This window comes from Ahaetulla prasina, chromosome 3 (assembly GCF_028640845.1).
Source record: "Ahaetulla prasina isolate Xishuangbanna chromosome 3, ASM2864084v1, whole genome shotgun sequence".
Classification (NCBI taxonomy): domain Eukaryota; kingdom Metazoa; phylum Chordata; class Lepidosauria; order Squamata; family Colubridae; genus Ahaetulla; species Ahaetulla prasina.
Genome location: NC_080541.1, coordinates 205,883,211 through 205,899,736, shown reverse-complemented (window position 1 = coordinate 205,899,736; position 16,526 = coordinate 205,883,211). Strand labels below are relative to the sequence as shown.

General features: G+C 40.9%; 1 protein-coding gene across 6 annotated transcripts in view; it reads left to right on the top strand.

Moving 5' to 3' along the window:
* RIPOR3 (RIPOR family member 3) overlaps positions 1 to 16,526 on the top strand; it is a 145,450-nt gene that overhangs the window by 44,177 nt on the left and 84,747 nt on the right. For 5 of the 6 annotated variants that reach the window (XR_009154135.1, XM_058175043.1, XM_058175044.1 and 2 more), the window contains exon 2: positions 14,166 to 14,291. Coding sequence is in view for 5 of the 6 variants with exons in the window: in XM_058175043.1 (XP_058031026.1) it covers positions 14,191 to 14,291 (101 nt within the window). In the remaining variant the exon portion in view is untranslated. Of the gene's footprint in view, positions 1 to 7,993; positions 8,136 to 14,165; positions 14,292 to 16,526 lie in introns of all 6 variants that reach the window. The other variant, XM_058175042.1, reaches the window with a different exon arrangement.

Below are 16,526 nucleotides of genomic sequence, written 5' to 3'. Positions count from 1 at the left end.
CTTGATCCTCTCACCCAATTCAAGTGAAGAGAGAATCCTTGAACAGTAGGGAAAGGGGTCCTGAAACAAGGCATTCTGTGAATGGGATCCCCTCTTATGAAATAGCTTGCCCACAAATACCTACATATTGCGCAGAATCTTTTTAAGATGGAGGGAATTTAAACATCATGTACATAAATCATTAAATCATTGGTCCATTGTATTCATTTCCTAGCAAACACTGCAAAGTTGTGTGTTTCTCTCTTTAACTGCTATTTGCTCACTGCCTAGGGGCGTATCAATTTTTTCAGCTTTCAGTTTCCAAACATAAGGGGTACTCAAAAGTTGTGACATGCCTTGGGGATTGTAAAGATATTTTGGTTACTTTAATATGATTTAGATGTGCTTGGTAAATAACTACATAAATATCATAACTTTTAAATATTTGGTTTGTTTCATTTGGGGTAATATTACCAGGAGAACTATTTTGGGACATACCTGTAGTGGCCACATGTATCTTATTGATTGAACCCAGTTGTAAAATTTTCCTGGGATAGTGTTTTCCAACCTTGGTCACTTGAAGATGTGTGGACTTCAAAACCCACAATTCCTTAGCCAGCATGGCATACCTCATGCCTGGCTGGTGAATTTTGGGAGTTGAAGTCCATACAGCTTCTAGTAGCCAAGGTTGAGAAAATTTGTGCTGGGATAGTGGGGGAAAAGAATTGGTAGTTAACAACATCTGGCACTGTTTCCACATGATGTCTTGAAATGATGCAGATGTGGGGGTCATACTTGCCCCAAATACCTCTCTATGGCTATTGCTTGATCCCCAATCGGGGCCTTAATAGAATAGAATAGAATGGAACAGAACAGAACAGAACAGAACAGAACAGAACAGAACAGAACAGAACAGAGCAGAGCAGAGCAGAGCAGAACAGAACAGAACAGAACAGAACAGAATAGAATTTTTTTATTGGCCAAGTGTGATTGGACACACAAGGTATTTGTCTTGGTGCATACGCTCTCAGTGTACATAAAAGATACGTTCATCAAGAATTCTAAGGTACAACACTTAATGATGGTCATAGGGTACAAATAAGCAATCAGGAAACAATATCAATATAAATCGTAAGGATTCAAGCAACAAAGTTACAGTCATATAGTCATAAGTGGGAGGAGATGGGTGCTGGGAACGATGAGAAGACTAATAGTATTGCAGATTTAGTAATAGTTTGACTGTTGAGGGAATTATTTGTTTAGCAGAGTGATGGCATTCGGGAAGAAACTGTTCTTGTGTCTAGTTGTTCTCTTGTGCAGTGCTCTATAGTGTGGTTTTGAGGGTAGGAGTTGAAACAGTTTATGTCCAGGATGTGAGGGGTCTGTAAATATTTTCACAGCCCTCTTTTTGACAGGTCCTCAATGGAAGGCAGGTTGGTAGCAATAGTTTTTTCTGCAGTTCTAATTATCCTCTGAAATCTGTGTCTGTCTTATTGGGTTGCAGAACCAAACCAGAGGTGATCAGTGTTTCTGATGCTCAGATTCAGCATATCCAGCCTAACTCTGCAAGTACATTTCAGCCAGCCATACATGCTTGGAGGTCTTTGAGAGAGAAATGCTTTTGAATAGAAGCCAGATTCTGATTTAATTGGGAGCAGGTGTCATATGTTTCTGCATCAGTTTGAAGAAGGGCAATCAGATCCCACCCCTTTACCACTGTGTAACCCTGAATCAAAACATCATGGTAAATGCTCCATTCAAAAGAGTGTGTATATATTGCCAAAAGTAGCCCCCAATTAGGATGTTAAGGATTATATGCGCAGCTCCTCTGCATTAGCTTATTTTTGTGTGTGTGCGCCAGCACTAATGGAACAAGGCAATATTATTTATTTAAAATATTTAAATATTTAAAATTTATATTTTAAAATGGGAACCTTAGCCATAGTGAACCAGTTAACGTGTGATTATCATATTATCATACACAAGTAGAAGTTTCTTATCTTTCATCTGCAAGCACATTGGGAGGCAGGAGGACAGAAGATAAAATGACTATAGCTTTAAGTTACCAACCCACTTTCTTCTTATGGCATTACTCAGTGGTGGGAGCCTACTGGCTTAACAACTGATTCAGTGATCATGCACTTTGCACGTGTGCACAATTGAATGAAAAATCACCTTCCGCGTTAGTGCTAGGGAATTAAAACAGCTGAGGTGAGGCAATCCGCTCTGCGTGTTAATCAGCTGTGAAGATATGGGTAAATAAAGCGCAGGGGTGGTTGGGCGGGTCCAGCTGATCATCGGAGCAAACCGGCTTGTTCCCAGGTGATTGTTGGAGATACCAATTCACCTGAACTGGTCCGAACCGGTGGAATGCTACCCCTGGCATTACTGCTAGAAAGCACTCATGGTTAGCCAGTAAAAAAATTAGGCTCCCAGTTTTCTATTGTATGCTAACCTATCAGTGATTCTGACATTTTTCCTATACAGTATATACAGTACGCAGACCATTATACCGTGATTGAAAGATTCTGCAGGCCACCATATATAGGTAGTCCTTGACTTACAACTATTCACTTAATGACTGTTCAAAGTTATAATGATGCTGCAAAAAGTGACTTATGAAAATTCTGCTTACAACCATCACATCATCCCCATGGACATTTCATCAAAATTTGAGTGCTTTGGCAACTGGTATATATTTATGATAGTTGCAACATCATGGGGGTCATGTGATCACCGTCTGCGACCTTCTTAGCAGGCTTCCAACATGATACTTAATCGATACACAGGATTGTATTTTTATTCAGTGATCTCCCCATCCATAAGTTAGTCTACCAATGGTGTGTGGAATACAGTTTGGGAGCGCTCTGAAAGGTCCTACTGTAGATCATTTAATAGTGTTGTAGTATATAGTATATGAACCCAGCCATTATGAGTTGTAAAGTATGGTTGGGTATGATGAGTCAGGCAATATAGTATAGCTTGCTCAACCATGACTGAGCTAAACTATGACTTAGTGCAATGTATGAATCAGCCACTACCTCTCTAAAACCATCAAAATTGATGTGAGATTAAATATATTTTTCCCACCCTTGCTCTGGTCAAACAGGTTTTGCCAGTTTTTGGAAACAATGCTTGCATGAAATACCCCATGAAACCGATCTACCCGAGCTGACACTTGGGGTGACTGTACGGTTGCAAGCAATGATCCTTATGGGGAACCACTTTAAAGATGGTGAAGAAATAAAACAAACAGAAGTTCACAAGCCAAAATCTCAACCTTTTTGAAAGACAATACTCAAGAAAAATATTTAAACGAATGGAAGAAATGGATTGACTATATTCAAAATAGATATCAGACTAAGAGATATCAGACTGCCTTTGAATGAAGGACGTAATTTTTGATTTTAAAGGAGGAAGTCAGGATATGCGAAAGAGAAGAATTATAATTGTGTTAGTTAGACTTTAAAAATTTAATGTGTGAATGTTAGTTTTTTGAACTATACCTTGTGTTTGCTCCGGGAAGTCTGGGGGGGAGGGGGGGTTTTGTGGGAGGGGGGAGGGGGGGAGAAAAATTTATTTCTTTTTGTAAAACTTTTCAAAAAAAAAAGAAGAAGTTCAAAAGCATGTTTGCCTTTCGGACTTCAAGCATGGATCAGCAGAGCCCAATGATCCTGTCTGGACCTAAACTACTTTTTTGGGAGTATCGGGCGGTAAAAACAGAAGTTGATTTAGAAATTCATTCAGTGGAGAAGATAAGGACAGAGATTCTCATTGACGGAGTGTCATGCTTCCTTCATTCAGTTCTCAAGCAGCCAAGGAATATGTCTTGTTTCCCCATTGTTTTCATACTCTCTCCAGCAAACTACAGTCATCTTGACATTCCATGCTGCAGTGTGTATTCCCACGGGAGGAGAATTCTTTCTAGGGGCTTTTTTTCACTAGGCATGTTGATGTTGCCGCTCGGGAAGTCATCCTCTTGAAACATCACTGAAGAATTTCTCCTTCCATGAAGAAATGCCGAGAAATGGTCTTCTCCAAGCTCTCTTCCCACAAGCTGGATAGAGGATTTTAAGAAGGTCCTTCACATCCCACACTTCTGAGAATGTTGGGGCATTTTCAAGAGGACAGTGCCCTCCTCTTCCTCTGCATGTTTATAGAAGCAGAATGCACACCACTGCCCTTTTCTAATGTTGCTCGTGCAAAGATTGCCAGTTCACCACATCTGTAGTCCTGGGGGCAAAAACCGCAATGCCGAGTCTTGTCCCATGTCTTATTTTAATTGCTTGTTACGCAAGCATTTTGTTGTGTCCCCCCCCACCCCCATTAAGTGGTTTGTTTACTTCAGCTGTAATGGTTACAATAATGTTTTTTTTCCCTCCAACCATGTTGCATCCAGAGGATTCGCAGGGCCTTGAGGAATGTCCTGGTGCTGGCTCAGATGGATGGGCTGTCGGTCCCTCATGCTAATCTTCCACGTAGATCAGGCTGAACTATGCACATCCTTGCAATGTTTTCATTATTTTTGCCAAACGAATTTGCTTTGAGGATATATATATCTGTCTCTATCTATCTATCTATATCTCTATCTCTCTCTATATATCTAGATCCAGATCTATACATGCATACATACAGGGGTGGGCTTCAAAAATTTTAGCAAGAGGTTCTCTGCCTGGTTGCTGGGTGGGTGTGGCCATGGTGGGTGTGGCCTAGTCAGCCTCCTGCACCTTGGCAGGGGGGTGGCTTTTTGCCCTCCCAGGGCTCTGGAGGCTTTCCTTAAGCCTCCGGGAGGGCGAAAACGGCCTCGTCAGGCTCCGGAGGCCCTCCGGAGGCCGGAAATAGGCCCATTTTTGGCTTTTCCAAACTTTTGGTAGGCTCGTTTTTCACCCTCCCCAAACCTCCGTGTGTGCCCTGCACCTATGTGCATCCAAAATGGGCCATGTGGGGACTCCTGGGAGGGACGGGGTGGGGTGGGCAGGGCCAGCCATGAGTGGGATTTGGAGGTTCTCCGAATTGCACAGAATCTTAGCTCGAGGTTCTCCTGAACCCCTGCGAACCCCCAGCAGCCCATTCCCTGTATATGTCTATGTGTGTGTTTCCCCTTTCTCTTCCCTTTGAACATACACACACACACACACACACACACACACACACACACACACACACATCTTGTATGCAAACTATATAAAAATTCCATTTCTTTTTCATTTAAAATGAAATGAAAAGCAGCCTGTGGAACAGATTTTCTCGCCCTTGGCAACCTGACAATGTGTGGACTTCAACTCCCAGAATTTTGCAGAATCCTGGGAGTGGAAATCCACACATCTTCAAGTTGCCAAGCTAAGCTAAGATAACCTTTATTGCCACTTTTTCTGTGAACACACTAGAACACATTAAAAATGAAATTCTGATGCCTGCTCTCAAAAGAAAATAAATATATACCCATACCGGTGGTGGGTTTCAAATTTTTTTACTACTGGTTCTGTGGGTGTGGCTTGGTGGGCGTGGCATGGCTTGGTGGGTGTGGCTTGGTGGGCGTGGCAGTGGAAGGATACTGCAAATCCCCATTTCCTCCTGATCAGCTGGGACTTGGGAGGCAGAGAATAGATGGGGGCAGGGCCAGTCAGAATTTTTACTACTGGTTCTCTGAACTACTCAGAATTTCCACTACCAGTTCTTCAGAACTGGTCAGAACCTGCTGAAACCCACCTCTGACCCATACACATACATGCAGACACATATGATACACACACACACACACACACACATATCCCAGTATAGATCAATCACAGTCCATTTTGAATAAATAGTGGAAAAAAGTGTCTTGAGGGTTAACAAGGTTGATACCCTGAGATATGAAGCTAGTACAGAATCTAGTTGTTCTGAAGCATTATTGGCTCTTTCCCTACTCTTTATGTTGCTTTGCTCTTTCTGCTCCTTCTGCTATCCCATTGTGGTACCAAAAAAGCAGAACTGGGTCAGAGGAGTAGAAGAGTCACACGTGCAACAAAGCAGTGCAAGTACATTTGGAAATAAGTGAAGGAAGTCTTTCTCTTCTCTTTCAACCATATAGCCAAAGACTTAAACAAGCCAACTCTGTCACTTCTGCACCCCCCCTCCCAAAACCAGCTAAGGGAAACAATTCTGATTGCAGGCATGTCCCCTTGGGAAAGAGTTGGCTTGGACTTTCCTGTTGTCCATCTTTTAATTACATCTGCAGCTGTCCAAGGTTGCTTTGCATGAGAGAACAAAAATTGGACAATTGTTTCCTAAACCAGCAATAGAGACAGACAAATCTGTACATTTCACATGTCCTTCAAATTCCCTTTTTGCAGCTTTAAAGATTTTTCACATGTGCTGGTCCTAGAGCAGGGGTGTCAAACTCATGTCGTCATGGCATCATCATGTGATGTATCGAGACTTTTTTTCCTCTTTGCTAAACTGGGCATGAGCATGGCCAGCGTATCACACATTGGGCCCCCGTGGGCAGCACGTTTGGCACCCCTGACCTAGATTCTTTTTTTAAAATTATTGATTGTCTATTAAATACAATTCTTAGGGCTTTATAAATATTGTGTTGTCTGGGTATTTAATTTGCTTAACAATACCAATTACATTCTTAATTTCCAATTCTTTTTTTTCCAACCATTGGTAAAATAAATTCCATGTTTGACAATATTCTACGTCTTCTTTCTGATTAATTTTCAATGCCAATCTATCCATTTCTGCACAATCGAGTATCTTCTTTTGGTATATATTCATTTTTCCAGTATTGTGTGAAAATAATCCTCACTGCTGTTAAAACATGTTAGAGCAGTGATGGCTAAACTTTTTCAGACTGAGTGCCCAAATGTGCATGCTCCCGAACCTCCAAAATGCAATGCACGCATGGCCCCCTACATGTGCCCTCCTACACACTCCCTGCCTGTGTGCATGCGTGCACGGCCCCCCTGCATGTGCCCCGCCCCCACACATGCACACGCCCCCCCACGCATGCATGGCAGAGACCTGAAGACCAGCTGGCCGGCGGGAAGCACATGCGCATGCACATTCTCAGCAGAGCTGAACTGGGGCGATGGCTTGCATGCCCACAGAGAGGGCTTTGCATGCCACCTCTAGCACACATATCATAGGTTCACCATCACAGTGTTAGAATCTCTAGTGCATTTGTTTTGGTTGGGTGGGGGCTGTTGGAGATGGAGTAGGGGCTGAAGGCACCCATTTCAAAATTGTAGTCCTCTCAATTCTGCGGATAAAATAGTATCACCAGTCATGCTTCCAAAAGACATTTGGGCTATTCATGTCCTAGCTGCAAAAAAAAAGTTGGTCATCCCTAGTCCACCAGTACTTTTTAAAAAAAAAAAATCTATTTATTGCTGAAGGAGATACAGAAGAAAGAGAATCATAGCATTGGAAGGAGCCATTTAGCTCATCAAATCAAGCTCCCTATTTAAATTAAAGACACGGTTTAACTTTTGGTAATTAAGTTAAATTACTTTCCAACCATCACTTCTCTGGCTAGTGTCAAATTGTTATTTACTGTTATAAATAATTTTGTTTCCCTTAAAAAAAAAACAGGGGAATGTTCTGTAAATTAAGTCCATTAGTCTGTGCCCTTCATTCTGGAATGAGAAGGAAGAGCTCTTGACCTTCTACATGACATTTTCTCAAGTATTTGAAGACTGCTAGTATACCCCTCCCCCTATTTTCCTGAAAGCTAAACATACCCAGGAATTTCTCTTCATAAGCCTCAGTTTCTAATTCCCCAATTACCCTTGAACCTATTCTAATTTCTCTTTTTTAAAGGGTGGTATTTTTCTCATGGGCTGGAAATTTAATTATGTTGATGTAGCCTACATTTCTATCTGCCTTTTTTTGGCATCACACTGTTGGCTCAAACTAATTTGCAATCAACCACTGTTCCAAAATCATTTTCATGTAAGCCTTTACTGGGCAGCTCTTGGGCACCTGCCTAACCTGAAAGTTAATCTTTTCCAACCATTAATTTTCACAGAATTTCTATTCTCTCTTTCGGAAGATCTATTAGGAGAGATGGGATGAGGGTCTCAAGAATTCCAGCAATTACTTTTATTGTAGAACCAATATATCTCTTGCACAGAGATGTTGGGATTCTCTACCAGCTTTCTGAAAAACTGGTAAGAAGTAGATTTGTTTCTTGGTAATAGGAAAATGAATCTCTAGCACTGGTGAATGAGATCTCTATCACCAGCACTGATTATGTTATTTAGTTTGGCTAATGAAATATCGGCAAGAAAATATCCAAGCTCAGAGAGCACCAAGGACCCCGGAAATGAATCTATGTTCCAGTGGTGGGATTCCATTTTTTTTACTACCGGTTCTATGGGCATGGCTTGGTGGGAGTGGCATGGTTTGGTGAGTGTGGCAGGGGAAGGATACTGCAAAATCCCCATTCCCTCCCCACTCCAGGGGAAGGTTACTGTAAAATCCCCACTTCCTCCCAATCAGCTGGGACTCAGGAGACAGAGAATAGATGGGCCAGTCAGAGGTCGTATTTACCAGTTCTCCGAACTACTCAAAATTTCCGCTACCGGTTCTCCACAACTGGTCAGAACCTGCTGAATAGCACCTCTGCTATGTTCATCTAAGAACTAACTCCTATCCCAGGTATCCCTCATACTGTACATAAGTATTTACAGTATATAAAGTACAGAATAACTTTGCACACATTTCTCTTACATTTCATTTTGTCACTTTCAGCCTATTTCTCTAACTTCTCAAGCTTGTTTTGAATTTCATTTCTGACTTCTGGGTTATTTGCTATCCAAATGTTGTGCCAGCTACACATTCGATAAACATTCCGATTACCTTTCTCCAAGACATTAATTTAAGAATGAATGCCAAAAGAAGTAGTATCCTAATTTCAAAGAGATGATTTCAATGAAAGTGGGACTGGATCTGAATTGGACTTCTTGCACTTAGTCTTTCTCTCCCTTCCTCCCTCTCCCTTTCTCTCTCACACACACATACACACACTCATACAGTCTTGTACACGCACACAGAGAGAGATCTCACATGATAGCAAATTAATCTATGCTTTGCTATGAACTGCTATAAGAAAAATAGTTGTATGTTATCTTTTACATGGAATTTAGTGAAATGGCTTTATGGGTACAACTGAGGCTTTTTTCCAAATTAGATAATTTAGACCAGCTGTTTTGGTCTATGTTATCTTCAGGACTATTGATATTTTTTATTTTAAAAAGCCAAATATTTTAAACCTGGGGTTTTGCATTTCATCAGCTTGCTTGTAGTTGTAGGCGTGGGAGGATTTTCAACTGCTTTCTGTCCACTGTTCAGATTTATGGGCCTTCTGCATCTTGTGAGGTGGTCGGCCTCTGACCTCCATTCAATGCGCATGCAGCACCAGAGACCTGAATTCCCTCAAGAAACACAAAGGATTGAGTGATAATGGGAAGCAGGAAAGAAAGCCAAAGGGAATTTAGCACTCTGGGGGTGGCAGCATGATCAGAATGGGAACCAAGAGCCAGTCTTTGCAATTGAAAGCAAAACCCTCCCAGTACTCAAGACCTTGGGCCTAGCATGATGAAGCTAAATTGAACTGTTTTTGAGAAAAATAAACAAGAGTCCTGTTTAGTGGCCGTCTGTGATAGTTTGAGTGGATCCTGGTACTGAACTATTCAAAGAACTGGCAAGCAGGGTGGATGGTGATGGAGAGAAATGAATAGGCTGACTTCATCTTTTTCTTCCCTTGAAAACTGGACCATTGATTGTGAAGTACAAGAGGCCAGGCGCATCTGTTGTGCAAGATATTCTAGTGTGTAATGGTTGAATGTTTGCTCAGAACTGGGCCTTACCCCAGGACAGAGATGGGTGTTTACATTCTAATCGCAACAGATGACTGCTGTGTGTTATCACAAGAAAGACAACTGAGTGCCAGGCAAGATTTGTTTTTGTATGTTGGCTCAATTGTTCTCCCAACATGGCTTAGTTTGGAGGGGTGAGCTGCACCATCAAGATGGAACATGTGCTTTGGATTCAGAGAATCTGAGTATAATCTCCAGCATCTCTGGTTTAAAGGATCAGGAGTGAATGAAGAGTCAGTTTAGTGTAGTAGTTAATGCACCAGGCTAGAAAGTGGGAAACTCTATCTAGTCCACTTTACGAACACTTGGAAGAAATGTCCATATGGGTTCAGTTCCAAGTGGGGAAAAAGACACTGGATTCATGGAGACTGCTTGAAAAGATGGCTTAATGGTGGACAGGTCCACATGGTTTTGAGGTCCTGGGCAAAAAAACACATGGGTGTGTGTGTGTGTGTGTGAGAGAGAGAGAGATTTATACCCTATGTTGGGCTTTGAATTTGATCTTGTATTCTGATTGGTTATGAGACTCCCATGGGGCCATGCAGGGGTAAGTTTGTAGGTTGTCTTTTGAGTCCCAGGTTTGTTTGAGCCTTATTGGCCGATGCAATCTCCCCAGATGCCATGTGGTGAGTTCTGTTGCTAGATGGGTAGAAGGCTAATCCTATCTTTGTTGGATCTTGGGTGAGAGCATTTGCTTATGAATAGACCTAGCTATCTCTTTATCTCTTAAGTGCTGACCTCTGCTGTGGGCTATTGAGGAGGGTGGGGGCTCTTAAGTCTGCTTCCTGCCTAAAAAACATTTTTCTCCATCCAAGGAAGAATAATATTCTGCCTTTTTAATATTTCCTAGAATATTTCATTCTTCTAAGAGAGGGGTGGGTCAGAGGTGGGTTTCAGCAGGTTCTGACCAGTTCTGGAGAACCGGTAGCAGAAATTTTGAGTAGTTCGGAGAACCGGTAGTAAAAATTCTGACTGGCCCTGCCCTCATCTATTCTCTGCCTCCCGAGTCCCAGCTGATCGAGAGGAAATGGGGATTTTGCAGTATCCTTCCCCTGGAGTAGGGTGGGAATGGAGATTTTACAGTATCCTTCCCCTGCCGTGCCCACCAAGCCACACCTACCAAGCCATGCCACGCCCACCAAGCCACGCCCACAGAACCAGTAGTAAAAATAATTGAAACCCACCACTGGGGTGGGTGCTAACTTCCTACCGAACAAAGCCAGTTGGGTGCCCTTGCGCCAGTCCCTCTCTCTCAGTTCAAGAAGGGAGGCAACCGCAAATGACTTCCAAAAATCCTTGCCAAAATACGGAAGGGACTTGTTCAGACAGGTGCCAGGAGTGAATGTTGACTTGAAGGTGGGAATGAATGAATGAATGAATGAATAGATAGGAGATATCTCTTCCTGGGGTCTTTTGTGGGTCAAGACTAGACAAGACAGTGAGCTAAAAAGTTTCTCTATACCTATTTGATTTTTCCAAAGACTTGGGATATTGATAAATAAAAGCTTCCTTCACACATATACGCACATACCTGCCATATTCACTTGAATTAAAGTCTAGCTGGTCCAACTATATTTGAATTCCAGAATAATTGCAGTTGGATGCCCACCACATATCATACTGCAGGCTTACAATGCAGTATTTACATTCAGCCAAAGAGCATCAGTTATCGTCTAGTATTTTCTAATTTCATTCACCATGATTTACAAACTCCACAATGTGGTTTTCTTTGTTTTGGCTTGCAATGCTGTGTGAACACAAGCAATGTGGTCTGCAAACTATGGTTTATGGTTCAGTAATAGTAGTAAATTTCAGGAAAACTATTTTAGTGGTAGCACTGCATACTATTGCTGTTTATCAAGTAGTGTGTTGTATGATTCCAGACTGTTTTCATTTATTCAATAAATCAAAATTTGAGAAGGCTTAGGCTAACATGAAGTGCTCCTTTTCTCCCATGAGGAATTATAATAATAAACAGGCAGAGGGAAGAGGGATTTGTGTGTGTAAAATGTAATAAATAAATGCAATTCCTGATCTATGATTGTTGGATTCATTACATTTCTCTTTATAGCAACTGAGTGGTCCTTTAAGTAGAATAAGAAAAAGGCAATTAGAGCTTGCAAACGCTAAATTTAATGTAGCCTGTTGATAAAATGTGCCAGCAGATACCCTATGACCATCATTAAGTGTTGTACCTTATCGTTCTTCATGTACATATCTTTTCTTTTATGTATTCTGAGAGCATATTCACCAAGACAAATTCCTTGTGTGTCCAATCACATTTGGCCAATAAAAAAATTCTATTCTATTCTATTCTATTCTATTCTATTCTATTCTATTCTATTCTATTCTATTCTATTCTATTCTATTCTATTCTATTCTATTCTATTCTGTTCTGTTCTATTCTATTTGTCCTAGAGGAAGGTTGTTGTTTCAGAAGATGTATTTAACAGGCAGCCTTCCCCCACTTCCTAAAGGCAGTGGAATCCTGAAAGTATGATAGATGCATGAATCAAAGCATGCTCCAATTTTTGGCAAAATGTTTTTGCAGGTCTCTTTTTAATGACCATATCATGCTTATAAATATCACAGAGGGAGGAGATAGCTATTTTTGAAGGGGGTGTATTAATCCTGATATTTCCTGTTCTTAAAAAAAACAAAAAACCTCAATGTGTCTCATCCAGACTAACAGAGTTGGAAGGGATCTTGGAGGTCTTCTAATCCAACCCCCTGCTCAAGCAGGAGAACCCATTCCATTTCAGGCAAGCGTCCAGTCTCTTCTTTAAAAAAAACCCTCCACTGTTGGAGCGCCCACAACTCCTGGAGGCAAGTCGTTCTACTAATTGTTCTAACCGTTAGGAAATTCTATATACAGTAGCTGAGAAGAGGGAGAGTTCAACTTCAGAGCATCTGAAAAACTAAGCAGCCTTTTCCAAAAGTGGTGGCGATGGGGAAAATATTGATGGGATTATGAGAAGGTCATGTTGATATCTGCCATATATACATATGTAGAGTACATTTGGTTCTATAAGCAATCATGCTTTACAGCAGGGATCTCCAACCTTGGCAACTTTAAGACTTGTGGACTTTAACTCCCAGAATCTCTGGGAGTTGAAGTCCACAAGTCTTAAAGTTGCCAAGGTTGGAGACCCCTGCTTTAGAGAAGTACTGCAAATCTGAGTCTATGCATCATATCAAAGCATAATGTTGCTTGATTAGTCGTTGCTTGGTGAATGTGGGGTATATCTGCCATTTGCAAACAATGGCTTTTGGCAGGCCGAGGATCTGCCTCATGCAAGCAATGGAACAGCCCCTAAATATACAGTGTCTGTATTGGGGATAAGGGAGAGCAAAGGGCATTGTGACATCATGCTGATGATTTGAACGATGGATTTTCTATTGATCATGTCTGTGTGTGATGTCATGGTGTCATCGACCAGATCTCTGTACTCAGAAACCTTTAAAAAAGGTTTCTAAATCATGTTTAACATGACCTTTCAAAGTCTATGATGGGAAATAGCTGCATTAATTATAATTAAATATAACATGGAAATTAAATGGAATTTAATCTTGCTTGGTGTCAACAACTATTTTCTAGAGTGTAGCTTTGGTACGTTACTGAAGCGTTTGATGAAGGAAAAGTATACTTTGATTTACAATGTGGCATAGTGTAAGGATCTGGTCTGCTGTGACTTTTTTAGCCAACTATGGTGAAAAGAATAATGGCTCTGTATTGCCATGGATTCAATCTGATGTGCTGAATTTTTTAAAGGGTTCTTTTACCAGTTTGCAGAATGATGACAGAAGTTAGTACAGAGTCTGTGTCTTAATACAAAATATCCATTTTAGAGTTTGAAATGGGCGTTCAAATATTCCACAGCAGTCAGAATTAGATCAAAGTCCTTTTTTTCCCAATTTGGAAAATGCAGCAATATGATGGCGAATTGGAAAAATGTCTGTGACAAAAAACAAAAGAATGTGATCATATAACGATTCTTCATCTTATCTCTGTAGTGGAATAAATGCTTTGCAGACCTTTGTATTTTCCATCCAAATAATATTTCATTCATTCATTCATTCATTCATTCATTCATTCATTCATTCATTCATTCATTCATTCATGCATTCAATTTACAGTATGCAGTATATATATATAAAATTCTCAGAAGATCTTTCCTGAAACCTTGAAAAGCAATAACTGGTTTAATGTCAGGCACCTTCATATATTCAGATACTCTAATTCTGCTAACAGCGTTCAATGTTTTCTCCATTTCCTGCCTAAGCGTTTGATGTGTTTACTTTTGTTTGTTTAATTTCTAGAGCCAGCATCCATTAACCACGAATCATGTCAGTGAAACTAACCTTTGCCTCCCCTGCCGATGGGGGAAGACTCACCAGGAGCCGTTCCTTCGCTGGATTTAGCAGCACACAAAGCCGGATGTTGGCGTAAGCTTTACATGCAACAAACCTCTTTTTAGCATCTGTTTGTCTGGTTTAGATATTGTGTGTTATATGTGCAGGACTGAATGCAGTGTGTTTGTGTTTTAAAGATTAATATGTAATGTCCTAGTGGACAACCATTTAAATATGAGCCAGCAGTGTGCAGCAGCTGCCAAAAAAGCCAACACAGTTCTAGGCTGCATAAACAGAGGGATAGAATCAAGATCACGTGAAGTGTTAATACCACTTTATAATGCCTTGGTAAGGCCACACTTATAACATAACATAATAACAGAGTTGGAAGGGACCTTGGAGGTCTTCTAGTCCAACCCCCTGCCAAGGCAGGAAACCTTAAACCATTTCAGACAAATGGCTATCCAACATTTTCTTAAAAATTTCCAGTGTTGGAGCATTCACAACTTCTGCAGGCAAGTTGTTATACTTATTGATTGTTCTAACTGTCAGGAAATTTCTCCTTAGTTCTAAGTTGCTTCTCTCCTTGATTAGTTTCCACCCATTGCTTCTTGTTCTACCCTCAGGTGCTTTGGAGAATAGTCTGACTCCCTCTTCTTTGTAGCAACCCCTGAGATTGGAATATTGCATTCAGTTTTGGTTGCCACGATGTAAAAAAGATGTTGAGACTCTAGAAAGAGTGCAGAGAAGAGCAGCAAAGATGATTAGGGGACTGGAGGCTGAAACATATGAAGAATGGTTGCAGGAACTTGGTATGTCTAGTTTAATGAAAATAAGGACTAGGGGAGACATGCTAGTAGTGTTCCAATATCTCAGGGGCTGCTACAAAGAAGAGGGGGTCAAGCTATTCTCCAAAGCACCTGAGGGCAGGACAAGAACCAATGGGTGGAAACTAATCAAGGAGAGAAGCCACTTAGAACTAAGGAGAAATTTCCTGACAGAACAATTAATCAGGGGAACAATTTGCCTCCAGAAGTTGTGGGTGCTCCAGCACTGGAAATTTTTAAGAAGATGTTAGACAACCATTTGTCTGAAGTGGTGTAGGGTTTTCTGCCTAAAGCAGGGGGTTGGACTGGAAGACCTCCAAAGTTCCTTCCAACTATTCTATTCTATTCTATTCTATTCTATTCTATTCTATTCTATTCTATTCTATTCTATTCTATTCTATTCTATTCTAGGACTAATATGCTGACATGAGAATTATGTTGCAGGCTAATTCTACTGCCTGCCAACTGCCAGCAGTTTGAGTCTCACTGGCTCAAGGTTGAATGAGCTTTCCATCCTTCTGATGTCAGTAAAACAAGGGATCAGATTGTTGGGAGCAATTTGGTGATATATCTATAAACCACTTAGAGCAGGGGGGTCAATTTAGCAGCCTGTGGGCCAGATGCGTCATGTTCAGGCCATGCCCACCCCAGCTCCGTGAAGGGAAAAAAAGTCACGATACATCACATGTTGGCAATGTAACATGTCAAGTCTGATACCTGTGGCTTAGAGGGTGCTGTAAAGAGGTATATAAGTTTAAGTGCTATTGCTATTATGTGGAAATAGCATCAGTGGAGGAACACAAGCAAAAGTAAATCTACATGCAAAGGAAGCTTGACTGACTGATGGATGGTTGGATCCAGTTGTTGTTCATGGATTTTTGCCCTTCAAGTATGAGACTCGGACTGGTTTACAAGTCTACTACTATACATAGGTAGAAGTGAAATCTATTCCAAAAATTACATGAAGCATTTGCAACACTCTAACAACCAGTTCCAGTTAAGTCCTGTATTGTTTAGATAGTTTATTAAATAAACAGTAATATTTATGCAATACACTGAGTATTAAATCATGATTTATAAATCCTAATGGCTGTGTTTGTTTACTACACTAAGCCAAAGTCAAAGAAACCACACTTGGTTTAGCATAACTGACCTAGAACACACAGTCCTGGGTAAATTAAAGTGCTTTAATCTAGACCTAAGGTAAAGAAACCAGCATATGATCTGGAAGAAGCAGCTACAATAAGGAAGGAAATATAATTATCATATGTAAATTAGTTCAGATGGATAAGGAAGGTGTCTTAAATATGCTCACAGGGCAGTGGTGGGATTCAGCCAGTTCGCACCATTTCGGGAGAACCGGTTGTTAACTTTCTGAGCAGTTTGGTGAACTGTTTGTTGGAAGAAATCATTAGGTCAGAGAACCCGTTGTTAAATCATTTGAATCCCACCACTGTCACAGGGGCATCTTAAGGGAGATTCACAAGAATAAAAATGTTGG